General features: G+C 41.0%; 2 protein-coding genes across 3 annotated transcripts; one reads left to right on the forward strand and one right to left on the reverse strand.

Annotated features, from left to right (window-relative positions):
• Nucleotides 1–1955: 1955 nt before the first annotated feature.
• Nucleotides 1956–4099, reverse strand: LOC128743698 (UDP-galactose transporter senju). Its single transcript, XM_053840325.1, has 4 exons — nucleotides 3693–4099; nucleotides 3306–3423; nucleotides 3054–3240; nucleotides 1956–2970 (listed from the first exon to the last, which is right to left on the reverse strand). The coding sequence occupies exons 1-4, from the start codon at nucleotides 3784–3786 to the stop codon at nucleotides 2209–2211; spliced, it is 1161 nt and encodes a 386-aa protein (XP_053696300.1). The 5' UTR covers nucleotides 3787–4099; the 3' UTR covers nucleotides 1956–2208.
• A 4252-nt stretch (nucleotides 4100–8351) lies between these two features.
• LOC128741854 (phospholipase A-2-activating protein) lies at nucleotides 8352–11111 on the forward strand. 2 transcript variants are annotated; one of them, XM_053837955.1, is made up of 4 exons: nucleotides 8352–8394; nucleotides 8471–8996; nucleotides 9062–10253; nucleotides 10319–11111. In XM_053837955.1, the coding sequence occupies exons 2-4, from the start codon at nucleotides 8513–8515 to the stop codon at nucleotides 11031–11033; spliced, it is 2391 nt and encodes a 796-aa protein (XP_053693930.1). In that variant the 5' UTR covers nucleotides 8352–8394; nucleotides 8471–8512; the 3' UTR covers nucleotides 11034–11111. The 2 variants fall into 2 exon arrangements, with proteins under 2 accessions (XP_053693930.1, XP_053693929.1); XM_053837954.1 differs by having other exon boundaries at nucleotides 8353–8394; nucleotides 8445–8996.
• The last annotated feature ends 2420 nt before the right edge of the window (nucleotides 11112–13531 follow it).

The following is a 13531-nucleotide window of genomic DNA, read 5'->3' on the forward strand; positions in this document are numbered from 1 at the left end:
TATATCATCTAAGTTAAAATGTTTCGAACAATGAGGTGGTCGACAGAAGCAGTTCTTCGATGGGCATATCAATTGCAATATAACAAAAGGAGACGAAACGGAAGTTAACCTAACAGCGTGCCGACTCCCGATCTCGAAGAGGTCCAGCGAGAAATCGGTCAGCTGAAGAAGCCAGTTCTCGACAGAACTCTACAAAATGGCAAAGGACCACTAGCAACGGCACTTCGAAGGCGGCCGAATAAATTCCCACCAATCTGTTCGTAATTGGTGACAGTCGGCGGGATAAGATTATAAGATAAGGGACAGCACGTTGTAGGCGGCCTTGAGCCGCGTATGATTTAACCGAGGATGGCGTCAGTACCAAATGTTTTTCACAACGGATTTTGAGCGCATTTTACCCATCACCAAGTAGTGGTTCGAGTCACCGTTAGTCCTTCGATAGGATCTGACGTCAATGATCTCTGAGAAGTGCCGACAATCGATCAAAACGTGGTCGATCTGTGATTCTGTTTGGTTTGACGACCTCCAGATGTACCGTGAACGCAGGTAATTCCAATCAGTTCCTAATTCCGATCACTCAACCCAAGTAGCCGATTTTTAAAAGATTGAATTAAAATTCATAGTTTAAGGGCCAGCTTTGATCATGAGGATTTTTCTTAACTATGGCTTTCAATTCAATGTTCTAAAAATCAACTGATTTAGTTGAATGATCGGAATTACCTACATTCACGGTATTTGCGTAGGAATCTACGCTGGAAGAAGGTGCTATGGCCATGTTCTTGAAGGTCGCCCATTTCGTTGGTCCGCGATGACTATCTTGATATCATTTTTTGGCAGCCTCCAACTGCACGTAAAATTCCTCTTTGACGTTCGGTACTTGTGCGCAGGCTGTGCACGTTGATGATGCTTTTCGGAGACAAAATAGTCGATATGTCGTTTCCGAATATATTTTATATCTATGAAATCCAAAACGTTTCTGTTGTAACCCGTCACCGTCAATCAAGATATGGGAGTAAACTTCTGCATTTCGATGTTTCCGAAACTTCGTGGGACGTGGGAAGTATGTACATAGTACCTACAGATGGCGATCCCTCCGGCTACGGCGTTGTGCAGTTTGACTGAATTTGCTCGTCGTACGGATGACCTGATCTCGGCATTAGCCCAATTACTAATAAGTGAGATGTGAAGGAAATACAGTAATGACCCGATTTTGTCACCCCCATGATGAATTTAGGGGTGACTAAAACGGGACAGTGACAAAATCGGGTATATTTTCAATTTTAATTTTTTTGCATATAACTTAGAACGAACTACATATATTTCATTCTGATCACTTTTAGGACATTTCGCACTTCCTTCTACCTCTCTGTGGACATTTGTCACCTGTTCACAGCACAGCCCACAGGTATGAAAACACGCGTTTTTTAATTGCGCCGAAATGGTTGATTATACTGGTTAACTATGTTCTGAGAAATTTCACAGCGTAAAAAGCTCTTTCTTATGGTATGAACGATTCTTTGATTAACCCCCCTAAAAGTAAGATACAAAATTTATTTTTCAAGTAGTAAGAGATAGAGCAAAACAATGTTCTACAAAATTGTTGAGAAGATTATTATAAAGAACTTTGCCAAAGAAAATGACCTTCTAGCTATTATAGTTGTGGAGATATGAAACAACTTTTGTGGAAACTCCACGATAATCAACACAGTTCTTTTCACAGTGTTTTAACACATTTGACATGTTTGAAAATGATTTTCAAACTAAGCTTTTGATAAATCAAAAGCGTGACAAAATCGGGTCAAAAACGTGACAAAACGTGACGCTATAGGTCCAGGGAATCCTGCTTCTGACACGATCTATAGCTTTTAATGTATATAGAGGACTCCAACCAACAGACATGTTACACTCTCAGCTTGTGTTTCTAAAGAAAAAGCTGTTATTTTTATAATCGTTATTTATTGAATATCCGTGTTTTCTTTTGTATCAAAAACAAAATACTATTTGATTATGTTAAAAAATGTTAAATAAAATGCTTATGCTAATTTTTCCGATATCGATTTTTTGTGTTAACGTTCAACATAACAAACGATTCAAACATATAATGAAGTACATAACGAACTGTACTGCAATTAATGCCTCATTATTATTTCTATCTTACAAAGAGGTTTTTGGTTCTTGCCTTTTTCAAGGTTGCTTATTCCTCTGCTGCTAAACTTCTTCCATTTGTAGCTCAATATCGTCCTCTCCATTGATGAGTGCTTTCTTACTCTCGTCTCTGGATTTTGAATGATGTACACCACTGGGGCTATTCAGACTGGTTTTGCTGGCAAGATTCACCACTGGATTCAGCGAATACAGATAGATGGCGTAGGATACGACCACTATTGCAAGAGCTGTGTTCAGATATATAGGAATTGAGAAAAGGAGGTAACATAAAACCGCAGTAAACACCAATTCCAACGCACTGGCAAATGTTTTCAAGATTGAATTCATATACTTCAAAAAGAAGCTAGTGATGATTCCTATTGCTGCATTGTTAATCATGATAACCAACACTTCGAAACGGAACACCTCGGGTAAGTGCTCACTGATGGTCGTGATCGATAGTTCTCCCCGAATCATCAATATCAGCAAGTTACAAACAATTGAATCGATATACATGAAAACATTTTGCACGTATATGTTGATATCCGAGCCCTTCCGCTTTAGCAAATACTCATTATAAACTCCAGCTAGGCAAGAACAAACTGTCTGTAGCAGAATTAACGCGGTACTGAAGCCGAGCACAAATCCAGAAATATTCTTGCCATTAAACGTCCCGTTACTGTTGTCATGTGATCCTTCCACAGAATTTTCACCCGGCGTATCTGAGGCACCCAACGAAAAGTTCCATTGTTTCAACATACATCCAAGGGTGAGTAAAAACAACGAAAACCATTGCTTTCTGCTTAATTGTTTTTTGAAAATTACCTGAAAAGAAAGAGGATTAAATTCTATAGAACTAGCAGCAAAGTGTTGTCTATTTAAAAGGCGATTCTAGAAATATGTTGTACTTGGAATAAAACTCCAGTGATGACAACTCGTAACTGCAACAGCAAGTAATATGTCGTCGGATCAAACGTTGAGAGATTTACAAAGGCGAGATTGTTGTACAAACAGTACAGGAAAGCAGGAACAAAATATAGGAACAGCACTTCTCTCTCCTCAACAATTTTAACGGTCAAAGATTTGAATGAATTTCTGTATCGGGAGAAAAAAATGGACATTAAAACTGGGAACGACTAAACCATCAAATTACTTCTTACTCTCGGCAGTATAATGTAGTAGAAATGACTAGCTTCAATAGTTCTGTAAGCAGGACTACAAGCACTGTATTGTAGCTGTAGCTGTTATCAGCACGTTGTGATGCGGTAACGAGAATTCCTGTGAAAAAGCGTGAAATTAACCAGCAGTTCGTTTATTTGTAATCTTAACTGAAAAAGCTACGCCATCGCCGAATGATAAAAACGCTGCTAGTAACATAACTCGAATCTATATTCCGATTAGAAACCATATAAAGAATTCCAAACGTCGTGGGTTTTAGCATAGCGTTTGATTCCGATCGGAACGGGTCCGATCGGTATACATAATAGAGGCGAGCTTTATCGCAAAGTAAATGTTATTTCATTGGTTGCCATTATGGGATCACTTACCTTGGCCAACAAATAATGACATATAGCTGATGAAGATGAAGATACTTTGTTTACTAGGGAATAATTCTCCCCAGTTTATTCTAGGATTAGTCATTCTGGCGGCTACACAATTCCTATCCTTACTCCAAAATAATATCACTATTTTTAGAATACTCTTTTCTTGTTATTTGCTAGAATGTCTTACACCAGTTGAGATTTGATATATCCAAGTTCGGTCGGTGATTGCAGATGATTCGTTGTATTAGCATACTTGATTTCGTTTCGCCAAGGTTCTGAATTACATGATATGGTGAGTTCAGTCGTTATGGTTTGCTATTAACAAATTATTATGAGAAACATTTTAAATTATAAATGTCTTTAATCAAAAGTTTCTTCTGTGCTCTCAACTCGACCGGACTTATTTATCTGCCAACGAAACAAAATAAACAGTTCTGTTAAATATCAACGAACATTTACCGCAGGTTACTTATTTTGTGACGTTTCAAATCTCGACCAAAATTTCGAAAAGCCATAAATACAGAACTGCAGGAACTGCATCAGAATTTAAAATAAAAAACATTTAGGGTAACCAACGTACTGTGGACCTCATCAGCTGCACATAATTTGGACACTAACAGCAAAATCCACATTATATACGGCTACGGATGGGTTCCAAAATAGGTCGGTTACCATATTGCCAATTGGGTTGTTTAGTGCATGAGAAATGTCTCATTTAGACACATTTATGCACGAAGAACACCTCCAGGAACAGATAACAAAATTTATTTTTGCATTTAAATTGTCTACAGCTTCGATATTATAAAAAACATTATTTTAAATTTTTATTAAAAGACACTTGCGTTTATATAATGACGTTCGTGAGTCACGTTGAAAAACATGCATAAGACACGTAAGATGATTTCAACAGGGACAATATTTCATCACTGTGACATCAAGAAATGTCAAAAGCTTTCGCAAACGCGGCGGACTATAGTTGATGTTGAATGTAAGGTTGTCGCAAACTATCAGGCAATCAAGCAGTGAATGTCGCGAATGGTTTTTCGATGGCATGTAGTCTTAAATATTAACCTGACATAATAAACATTAAAAATTTTTTTTTTGACGTTTATACAATAAAAAAAACCAAATGGTTTATGTTTTCTTATTTTTTATGCCAATCTGCGTCATATGCCATTAAAACCCATATACCATTAAACAACCCAATTATCATCACAAAACAAATTGTCCAATCAATAAGTGATGCGCAATCGCTCATAATAGTGCTATTTTATGCCGTTTTTGTTTTTGCTTAGGTCTAATCTAGGTTCGCTCTAGTTCCAATCGAACGGCTGTCATAACGTTTGTTTTTTCACTCAGGTTGAACTTAGTTTCGCTCTGGGTTGCACTTTTTAGACGACAGGTTCGCACTGAGTTTTTTCACAGTTTGAACCTCGCAATAAGCAATACACTGACAACATGAAAACGTTTGTTTATGCTCGCGAAAATGTTTGTTTATTCAGTGGTCGGTTGGACTTGGAATAAACCCAGGTTAAAGCGGGGTACGCTGCTGAAAAGTAATGGGTAAAAAGATAGGACAAGAAATGCTCAAGAAATCGATTTCTTTTACGATTTCTTAAGCAGTACGCACCTCATAAGTAATATTATTTCACGTCCAGATGGCGAAGTTTTACACGCAAGTGAATTAAAACGTCACTTTTCCGAACGGAATAATATCCGGCGCAATTATTACCACAAGAAAAAATGACAGGTGGAGCTTGTATTCGAGTTGTCAAAATTTCTTCGGTAAATAGCAAGATTTTTTCTTGAGCCGTTTTCTTTTCAGCAGCGTACCCCGCTTAAAAAACAAAAACGCTATAGCTTAAAGCGTTTCGGTCTCTTCGGCGTACTTATTGATTGGAATGTGACTATAGGTTCGCTCTAGTTCCAATCGAACGCCTGAAATTCGCTCTGCGTTGCACTTTTTAGAAAACGGGTTCGCTCTGGGTTTTTTACAGTTTCAACTCCGCTGTAAGCAATACACTAACAACCCTAAAACGTTTGTTAATTCTCCCGAAAATGTTTGTTTATTCAGTGGTTGGGTTGGAATGCAGATTAAATAACATAAACGGTATTAGTTAAAATTTGACAGTTCGATAGTTATTTCTCCTCGAGTGGTTATATTGTCAATTGCAAGGAAAATTGTACCATCCATAGTGCGAAATCGCTCATAAAAGTGCTATTTTGCATTCAATCGTTTCGGTATCTTTGGCGCACTTATTGCTTGGAAGATAACGAAAAAGTGCACCGAAGATACCGAAACGATTTAATGCAAAATAGCACTTTTATGGACGATTTCGCACTTTGGATGGTACAATTTTCCTTGCAATTGACAATAAAATCAGTTCAAAGATCCGTAAACGTCGATATGCACCACTGAAATTTTTACCGAACGTTCAGCTGTTTAAACTTCGGTGAATTTTACTGATATTTTTAATTGTGAACTGAGATTACTATTGCTAGTAAAGTACACTTCTTACTCATTTTCCTGCTGCATTATTGCGGAGATTCCACCTATTTAGACTCTAACGCGAAAATTATTAGCGTGGTTATTTTTTGCGTGTCCCACAGATGTTTGCAATTTAGCAATTTGAACCATCAATTTCTCATTATTGCCTCCCCACTGCACCCCTCCTTGCTTGACCAGCATATTTTCAATGTATTGCGGCGCTTATAATAAATCCTCCTGCGCTCAGGAAATAACCGCGAGGCAACCGCAAAATTAAAAATTGGGTCTTGGTTTGGTTCGACAAAATATCAGTTTTGTAACGTGTTAGTGGTAGAAAATAATTGTTTTGGTAAATTTTCAAATACTAAATTACTATAATAAATCATGCGGTTATCTTTTGGTGGTTTGGTTCAGCTGTCAAAATAACCGCAATGTGAGGATTTTTCTTGCAATCTGCAATATTTGGTATCCACCTTTCCACGAGCGATAATGGCGGATATTGAGCACAAGTAGTAGTAGTAGTAGTAGTAATAGGGGAAAGCCACCATCATTTCAAGGACTTGCCAATGTATGTGGGTAGAATTACAGTAGATCCAAATTTGATTATCAAATGAATTTCACACTAATGCTGTTACAGAAGGGCCAAAAGGGATTGGGCGGACCCACAAGCAGAGGCACTTGTGCGCATTCCGGGGTTATAAGAGTCGCCTTCCAGCATTAGGATCCTTCCATGTAATAATCAATTTCGCTGTACCAACTTTAACCCACGTGATGATTTGTTTGTTTTAAATTGAGAAGTGCCATATTTGCTTCAGACCTTAAGGATTCAGGTTGGCAATCCACTCCATCATCCAGTCTTCCACATTTATGATATCAATATTAATACTGTTAATAATATAATATTAAGATGAAATGTGGCATATATGGGTAAAATTAGAACAATCTCACCAGCAGTCCTTCGTATGGAATAGCGTGCTTTGAGGTTCCATAAGTGCTTCTAATAGTTAATTTAATTTTTCATTCTTTTATCCATGTGCAGTATTGTGCATTTACTTGATCGATGGATTCCGAGGGGAGTTCAGATACTGTTTCAAACGTTCCAAAGGTAAAAAATGACTAAATTGGCAACACAGTTCGTAATGTTTTATCGCCATAACTGGCAACACAGGCTCATTGCGTTTCTGTCGCAACCTTAATCGTGACTTCGTGTTAATCATACAAAAGCATTAAACAAATTGTTTTCGAATACGAACGTTATTGCTTTGTTATTGCTTGTTTGGATAATGAAGGATAAACTACGCTTTATTCACTATGAAATTTCGGCAAACCGGCGTTGAAAATACAAATTCATTTCATGCTGAATTTCATTCCGTTTCTTCTGATAGAACGGTAATTCCTAGGTTTATTTACTTTGCTCGATTGGTTTCAATAATGAAACAGCGATGATGACACAATTTGACATTTTATCTGTCAAAAGCTAAAAACGACCCTTTTTACGACCGTTCAGAAACACGACTGTTTCAACCGTCGTGTCCAGTAAGGGAATGCGCGCACAATATTAAAACCTCGTAAACAAACAATCATGAATGTATCCATAGTAACTCCGTCAAGGCGAACTCGACGCTCCTCCAATGCATGTCAAAAAATTGTGCCCACTTGTGCTCAATATCCGCCATTACCGCTCGTGAAAAACTGGATAGGTACAGGATAATTATTATTAAAATATGAATTTGCGTAGGACTCGTTAAATTACTGCAAGGCACAATATCAACCACCCTTTTTGCGCGCTTAATGGCGGCTAATGGGTACACTTTTCGAACATGTTTATTTGCTTTTGACAACTCCGCTTACGTACGCTTGATAGTTCTACAACAACAATCAAGGGTGGAAATGTCAACGTGAATATAAAGTTTCCAAAGGCATGCTAATATTTTCCGAAGGTTGTACCCACTAACCGCCGTTACGCACGCGCAAAGGTGGATAGTTTTTGCTTATGCGGGAGATGTAAGGTTAATTTTCCCCTGTTTTCCCCTCTCGGTCTCGCCCCTTGCTTCTGACATAAAAAATCACTGTCGCTCCGTTCCGTTACGTAGCCGTAACGGTCAGTGTGGCTCGATCTTTACTTTTGCATTTGTTGAACTGTCTACTCTGTCTACTCTTTGAGTCTGCTGTTTTTCTCACTCGAGTGTCGAGTCAGATATTATATTGTGTCCCAGGGTGAGTCGGCGTTAATCTAAAAGATACTGATTTGCATTGTGCATTCATAGTTTAAAATTAATTGATATTCTAACAGTTTAACTGGAAGACTACAGCCGGACAGTGTTTAAAAACAACAATGGTAAAAATCGACGATTTCAAACTGTCATGCGAATTAGCCGGCCACAAGTTGGACGTTCGTGCCGTTGCTGAAGGTAAGGGATGTATCGTATCCGGCTCGCGGGATAAAACCTCCAAAGTGTGGACATTACTGGACGGGCGGTATACTGAAACGGAGACGTTAGTCCACCATACGAATTACGTCGGTGCTGTACTGGTAATTGAGGAAAACAATTGGATATGCACGGCCAGTAATGATGCTACCATCTGCATCTATAAGTATCCTAAAGCAGTGGAGCCGTTCGTGATACTGAAGGGACACACGTCGACAGTGTGTGCACTTGCGAAAGGTAACTCATCGAATGTAATTATTTCCGGAAGTTGGGATAAAAGTGCAAAGATCTGGACCAACGTTGGCACTTCACAAGCCAGTGTAACTTTGGTTGGCCACGAAGCTGCTGTGTGGGCTGTTACCCGTCTGGTTTCTGGAAAGTATGTTACAGGTAAATTCAACGTGATTTAGTCAAACAATAAGCATTCATATATTATATAACATATTAATTGGCAGGTTCGGCTGATAAGTCAATCTTCGTGTGGAATGAAGACGGGAAGAAACTAGTTGTGCTGAAAGGACACAAAGATTGCGTTCGTGGTTTATGTTCTCTGCCGAAGAATGGATTTCTCAGCTGCTCTAATGACGCTGTTATTCGACACTGGAATGATACCTACGAGTGTGTTAAAGAATTTCACGGACACACCAATTATATCTACAGCATTTCCAGAAGCGACTTCTGGGGTGATGATGTATTTATTACTAGCAGCGAGGACAGCACAATTCGAATGTGGAGCTTGAAGGAAGGGGCACTAGGTGACAAACTTCAGCTACCTGCCCAGTCGGTATGGTCTGTGGTAGGCTTGCGTAACGGGGACATTGTTGCTGGTTCTAGCGATGCAATGGTTAGAGTGTTTACTGCTAATGCAGATCGAGCAGCGCCACAAGACATTCAGGAAGCTTACCGATTGGCTGTAGTAGTTAGAGTACAGGAATCGACGAAGCAACTGGGAGGTATGAACGTGAATGATCTCCCTGGGCCAGAGTCCTTGCTTTCGGAGGGTCGAGAAGGACAAACTAGACTTGTACGTCATGCAAATGGTAAAATTATGTGTTATCAGTGGACCAACAACAAATGGGAATGTGTGGGCGACGTAATGGGAGCAAACGGGGGTGATTCGGATAAACAATTGTACGAAGGACGTGAATACGACTATGTGTTTTCTGTCAATCTGTCAGATGATGCTCCTAACTTGAAACTTCCATTCAACCGTGGTGAAGATCCGTGGTTTGTTGCCCAGCGCTTTATACATAAGCATAATTTGCCCCAAGCATATTTGGAGCAGGTTGCGAATTTTATAATTACGAACTCCAAGAATGCTCCGGTAACTGCGGGCAATAGTAATGCTTACGACCCCTTCACTGGGGGTAACCGTTATGTACCGGGGACAGAATCTAACTATCGCCCAACGGCCGTCAATACAGATCCTCTGACGGGTGGGTCTAGCTATACGACGCAAACACCAAACGCAAATTTCTCACGGAATGGTTCAGGCGAATCGGCCGCTGGTAACGCTGATCCCTTTACCGGTGGATCTAGTTATTCAACCGGGCAAACTGAGGTTAAAAAGACGAACACGCACTTTCCCCATAAACACTTTGTGACAATTGAAAATGCCGATCTGAAGAAAGTGCTGATAAAGCTGAAGTAAGTATCGCCTTCTCTTTTATCGTACATTGAGAAGTTTCTGACCTATTTTATTCACTTTTCAGAGAGTTAAACGGAAAGATCGAAAATAAAAGCCTGCAGATGTCTGACGATACGTTGGATGATATCGTCCGTTACGTTGGTGAAGTGTCGTCGGAGTCGGAGCAAAATTCCGCCTGTCTCACAGCCCTTAAATATCTGTACACATGGCCAACGGAAAGCGTGTTTCCAGTGTTGGACATCACGAGATTGATAGTTCGCGACGCCCGTGCCTGTCAGGAACTGTTTGAAGGCGATTTCATGAAAAGTCTCTTGCAGCACATTAATCACTTACCGGCTAATCAAATGATGGCAGCTCGTTGCTTCGTTAACATGATCTCACATAGTAATGGACAAAATATCGTTCTGGAGCACATTCGATCCATCATGGATAAGCTGACGCCAATCAGGACTGGCAGTGCGAACCTGCAGGTCGCTTTGGCCAGTTTTTATCTAAACCTTTCAATGGCTCAATTGGACAAACCTTCGCTTGATTTCTCGAAGGTATTGTCTGATGGCGTCGCAGAATTTCTCGAGTGGGCTAGTGACTACGAGGCCATTTACAGAGGCTATCAAGCACTAGGAAACTTGATGTCCTCCCCACAGGGTACCCTAGTAGCAAACCATTTGCGAGCTAACAGTGCTCTGATTGATAGAATTCTTGTTAGCATTAGTGCTGAGATAAGTGGTTACGGTAAGCTGAATGAATGCTCAAGCTACTTGTACGAGTTACTGGCTTGATCAAAGTGTAGATGTATTCAGAACATCAATCGAGTCCTTAACCTAAGCGACTGAATACAATATTAAATACATTTTCATTCGCTGGTGTGCTCTATTTTTTTTTTTTTTGAAGAAACCCAGAAAATCGAACTGCGTACACCTCATATTCACCCTATATTCCTATTTCCGTTTGAACAACAGTCGGTCGAAAGCATCCGCAAAGTGCAGCCTATTCTGAACGCATCGTATTTTCGATCGAAAGAAGATGGTGTTCTTGAACACTCCGGAAAGACAAAATGAGAAAACACCTCGATACAAACAGTTTTGATCGAAATTAAAATTTGTTTAAGAACCAAGAATAAGGCTGTTACATTTCTGTTTTCATCATTTTCATTCCAATCAATTTAAACCTTGTATCCATTCCTTATTTGCTTCATTCGAGAAAAACAAACTAGGTACTATCTCTCAAGTGTTTCAAATCAAATATCCGGTGGTAAACAACAATAAGGCCGTATGCCCAAAGTCGCGCGCTCGGCGAGATTGTCTCATTTACCTGTCTGTGAGGTGCTCTCCCGTATCCTGTTTTGACTGAGACCGTTGGCGGAGTCCTTCGTCGGCGAGTACAAAGCTGGTTTTCGTGGAGGTCGCTTTACGACGGATCAATTGTTTATCCTGCGTCAGTTACTAGACAAAATCCTGGAATACAAATTGCAGACTCGTCATCTGTTTGTGAACTTTAAGGCGGTGTACGATTCAGTCTGGCCTGGCCTGGCAATGGGTGAACATATGCAAATATGTTCACCTACTCCTATTGCTACCTCCCCGTGGTGCCGGCTGGAGAGTACGCAACCTCAGTTGTCGTACGCAAACAGGGAAGGAGGCACTCGACTCGCCCACCTTGAGATGGCCGAACCGATCAGCGATCCCATCAGCGGGAGAGGAAGCTTAGGCTAACAATCTACTTACCCGAGCATTAGCATGAAAACGCGGACACGAATCGGAACATGGAATATACCGACCCTTTCCCAGCAGGGCAAGCTGGTTCAACTAACTTGCAAGGGAAGCTGATCGCCTGAAGCTTGAAATGCTGGGACATCATACAGGCAAGTCTTGCTGTACTCTGGCATACGAGGTGAAGATGTTACTCGAGAAAGAGGAGTTGGATTCCTATTGAACTCAGGGGCATGCGACCCTGATGAAGTGGAAATCGATAAACGAAAGAAGCTTCATTGCCAGATTCAGAACACGAGTTAGAAACCTTACAGCATTCCAGTGCTATACGCCAACAGATGCTGCCGACAGGGAAAGATAGTTTCTACAGCCAGTTGAACAGCGTGGTTGAGAAAATCCCGAAGGGGGACATCCATATCCACTTGGGTGACTTCAACGCGAAGATTGGCTCAAACAACGCGTCATGGGACGCCATGGCCTAGGAGAGATGAGCGAAAACGGGGAGCTGTTTACAGAATTCTGTGGTAATAATAACATGGTTATTGGTAGATCACTCTTTCCCCATAGCCTAGCTCATTAAGTCACGTGGGTTTCCCGCGGCGGCCGAACAGAAAACCAAATCGACCACATCTGCATCAGCCGAAAATGGCAAAGGAACCTTCTTGATGTACGCAACAAACGCATCGCTCATATTGCATTCGACCATCACCTAGATACGTTTGCGCGTCGCACATGTCCAACGACGGGAGGACGTGAGAAAGAAGTAGGGTGTCGTTACGACGACCGCCGATTGGAGAATTCTGAGGTGAAAAGGGCCTTTGCCCAACAACTTGAATTCCGAGCCTCGGAGTTGCCACGTGGTGGGACCGTCGAAGAGCAATGGATCACCATCAAAGACGCCTTCATCACGACACGTCATAACGAAACCCTTCTTGGCAAAGCGCGCAGTTTGGCGTAGGGACTGAATCTCGGATGAAAGTTGGAGGAAGACCTACGAGGGGAGAGAGGCGAAAGCCTGCATTGTGCGACCGCGAACCAGATCGGTTAAGACAACCAGCTGCCCGTCAATGATTCGCCGACCTGAAGAAGGCTATTGAACGAACTTGTAGGCGGGACAAGAGTGCCTGAACTAACGCCCTAGGCAAAGCCTAGCGGTTGTTGTACGGTATTTCTCGCCATCCAAGTGGTGCCAGGATGAATACAAAGATGCCGCTAAAGGACAGAGCTATTCAGCTACTGACAGACCTTACAGAACAGCTCAAGCGATGGACTGAACATTTTAAATAACTCTTCCGAGTTTCAAATGTCAGAGATCAACAAAACCAGCGGCGCATGACGCCTACAGTTTGTCTAATTAATCGCCTCAACTCGGAGGCGCTATCACTGGATGAAATTGAAGCAGCCATCAAGAGTATGAAATCCACTAGAGCACCAGGGATAGGCTATATTTCAACCAAGATGCCCAAAGCTGACCCATCTCTGTCAGCCCAGATGTTGCATCAACTTTTCAGCAATATATGGGTGTTGGGAGGACCACCCTACGAACCAACTACACCCACCTGAATGTT

The sequence above is a fragment of the Sabethes cyaneus genome, chromosome 3 (assembly GCF_943734655.1).
Source record: "Sabethes cyaneus chromosome 3, idSabCyanKW18_F2, whole genome shotgun sequence".
NCBI classification, from domain to species: domain Eukaryota; kingdom Metazoa; phylum Arthropoda; class Insecta; order Diptera; family Culicidae; genus Sabethes; species Sabethes cyaneus.

Bases quoted from the DNA above. Each gene is read 5' to 3' on its own strand.
- LOC128743698 (XM_053840325.1), bottom strand. From the start codon at position 3,786: ATGACTAATCCTAGAATAAACTGGGGAGAATTATTCCCTAGTAAACAA. The intron at 3,241-3,305 runs GTAAGAAGTAAT...CTCCCGATACAG, and splicing joins ACTACATTATACTGCCGAGA to AAATTCATTCAAATCTTTGA. The intron at 2,971-3,053 runs GTACAACATATT...CTTTCTTTTCAG, and splicing joins TCACTGGAGTTTTATTCCAA to GTAATTTTCAAAAAACAATT.
- LOC128741854 (XM_053837955.1), top strand. From the start codon at position 8,513: ATGGTAAAAATCGACGATTTCAAACTGTCATGCGAATTAGCCGGCCAC. The intron at 8,997-9,061 runs GTAAATTCAACG...ATTAATTGGCAG, and splicing joins TTCTGGAAAGTATGTTACAG to GTTCGGCTGATAAGTCAATC. The intron at 10,254-10,318 runs GTAAGTATCGCC...TTCACTTTTCAG, and splicing joins AAAGTGCTGATAAAGCTGAA to AGAGTTAAACGGAAAGATCG.